The sequence below is a fragment of the Nansenia antarctica genome (assembly GCF_963989245.1).
Source record: "Nansenia antarctica genome assembly, chromosome: 1".
Taxonomy (NCBI): Eukaryota; Metazoa; Chordata; class Actinopteri; order Argentiniformes; family Microstomatidae; genus Nansenia; species Nansenia antarctica.
Window position 1 is genome coordinate 52,978,442 of NC_137674.1, and position 2,500 is coordinate 52,980,941.

The window sequence follows — 2,500 nt, forward strand, 5'->3', positions numbered from 1 at the left end:
AGGCTGGTGAAGGTAGACGTAGGAGGACGTTAACATGAGCTCGTCCTCTGATTTCTACCTCCACAAGCCTCCCCTGATGTACTGGATATGACTGTTGAATATGACATATATATATGTTTAATATATGACATATGAATGTTTAGTACTGTAATGTGTAGTGTCGTAGTATGTCATATGTAGTAGTGTGTCATATTTAGTATGTCATATGTAGTATGTAGTATACAGTATGTTGTATGTAGTGTGTAGTACAGTATGTAGTATGTAAGCATACTCTCTAGCCTAGATCCATGATGTGTTTGACATGATTTACATTTATGGGGGTGGTAACATGTGAAGACCCCCCCTCCCCCAGTCTCCCTTCACCCTGGGGGGGCATGTACGTGAAGACCCTTCCCCCAGTCTCTCCACATGTATGTGGAGCCCCCTCCCCGAGTCTCTATTCACCCTGGGGGGGGGGGAGGTGAAGGGAGACTCTGGGAGGGGGCTCCACGTACATGCCCCCTCCCCCAGTCTCTCCACCCCTGAGGAGGGCATGTACTGTATGTATTTTTAGCCGGTGGTGACTAACGCTGAGAAATCGGACTTGTCTAACGTCATAAGACGGAGCTGAACTGTGCCATGCCAACACACCACCCTGGCACTGCCCACCCCACTAACCCAGTGTCTTACATACTCCCCCTAGCCCCCCAACCTCATAGCCCCAAATCCCCGAACCCCCCTGACCTCCTACCCTCCTCTTGGACCCTCGAAGCTGGGTAGGCAGGCTGGGTGGCAGGGGTACAGTACCATTCACACCAACACAGACACTGGCATAACAACTCTCATAACCATCACTGTCACCTTAGCCTTTACCAAAACGTTAGCCATAGATGTAGTCTTAGCCATAACAGTATTACCATAATTCTAATCATGGCCAGAACAAAAACCATAGCCAATCGCCCCCTGGTGACTCTAAACCCCAATAGCAAAAGTGTGTGTGTGTGTGTGTGTGTGTGTGAGTGTGTGAGTGTGTGCTTTAGCCTATTTGCTCGAAGAAGCATTCCTCACACGCACAGAGACACACACACACAGACACACACTCTCTCCACATGCCCCAGTGCCTCTCAAGCTGTTCCCCGGGCCCGTCCAACCAGCGGGCAGATGGGCAGGGGAGGACGGGCGAGGAGAGGAGCTGGGGCATGGGGAAAGAGTGTATGTGTGTGTGTGTGTGTGTGTGTGTGTGTGTGTGTGTGTGTAACTCAGTGCTAACGAGTAGGCGAGGACGGATCCAGCATGGCACCAGGACGGCACAGAGCCCGCCAGCGTCTCGGCTACGGTTCAGACGCTAGCGAGGTGCCAAGCTTGGGTTCAACACCCACAGCAGACTGCTCTGTTAGAGAGAGACTGTCTCTATCGCTGCTGAAGTGGTCGTTAAATCACTCAGCTGGTCATCTGTTCTGTCTTGGTCTTGTCTGTTTGGTTTCTGTTCGAACTACTCTCCTGAGCTATCCTGTGTGTGTGTGTGTGCGTGTGGGTGGGTGTGTGTGGACATGTGTGTGTGAGTGTGTGTTGTGTGTGAGTGTGGACGCATGTGTGTGTGTGTGTGTGTGTGTGTTCGTGTGTGTGTGTGTGTGTGGTGAAAAGCCAAGCATGCTCACCGGCGTTGGAGACGCGTCTGCCTCTCTCCCAGTCGCCCTGCTCTCTGTCCGCCGCCTCCTGACTCGCCTCTCTCTCCTCCCTCTCTCTCTCCTGCTTCTCTCTCTCCATCATCATCATCATCTCTCTCTCCGCCCTCTCTCTCTCCGCGCACTCCCTCTGCTCCAGCTGCTCCCTCTCCAGCTCCTGACGCTCGCGCTCCAGACGCTCCAGGCGCTCTCTCTCCGCCCGCTCCCGCTCCCGGTCCACGTGCTCCCTCTCCTGGCGTTCCCGGTCTTGACGTTCCCGGTCTTGACGTTCCCGATCCTGGCGTTCGCGGTCCTGGCGTTCCCGTTCCCGTTCCCTCTCCTGCATCTCACACTCCAGACGTTCGCGGTCCTGCCTGTCCTTGTCCAGACGCTCGCGCTCCGCCTCCTTCTGCCTCTGCAGCTCCTGTAGCTGTCTGTGGAGAGAGGAGAGGAGAGGGGGATGAGGAGGAGGAGAGGAGGAGGGGGGAGGAGAGGAGATGAGATGAGGAGGATGAGGGGAGGGGAGGCGGATGAGGAGAGGAGGGGGGAGGAGAGGAGATGAGGAGCATGAGGGGGAGGAGAGGAGAGGAGGATGAGGAGGAGAGGAGGGGGGAGGAGAGGAGTGGAAGAGGACGAGGAAGACGAAGAGAAGTAAGGAGAGAGAGAGATGGAGGAGGGAAAAGAAGGAGTGAGGAAAAAAGAAGAGAAAAGGAAAGATGGGGAGGGGGGGGGTAGGAGAAGAACCAGAAAAAAAGAATAGAAAGAAAGTAGAGGGTGAGGAGAACAGTGAACGACCTCATTTCCCGGGCTAGCCTAACGTAGCATACAGAGCCAACGGCAGGCCCCTCTCGGTTGTT

At 54.6% G+C, this 2,500-nt stretch overlaps 1 protein-coding gene across 1 annotated transcript in view; it reads right to left on the reverse strand.

Annotated features, from left to right (window-relative positions):
* Positions 1-2,500, reverse strand: part of enah (ENAH actin regulator) — a 137,556-nt gene that overhangs the window by 17,759 nt on the left and 117,297 nt on the right. The window contains exon 5 of the mRNA XM_080543452.1: positions 1,638-2,077. Coding sequence (XP_080399578.1) covers positions 1,638-2,077 — 440 coding nt within the window. The remainder of the gene's footprint in view (positions 1-1,637; positions 2,078-2,500) is intronic.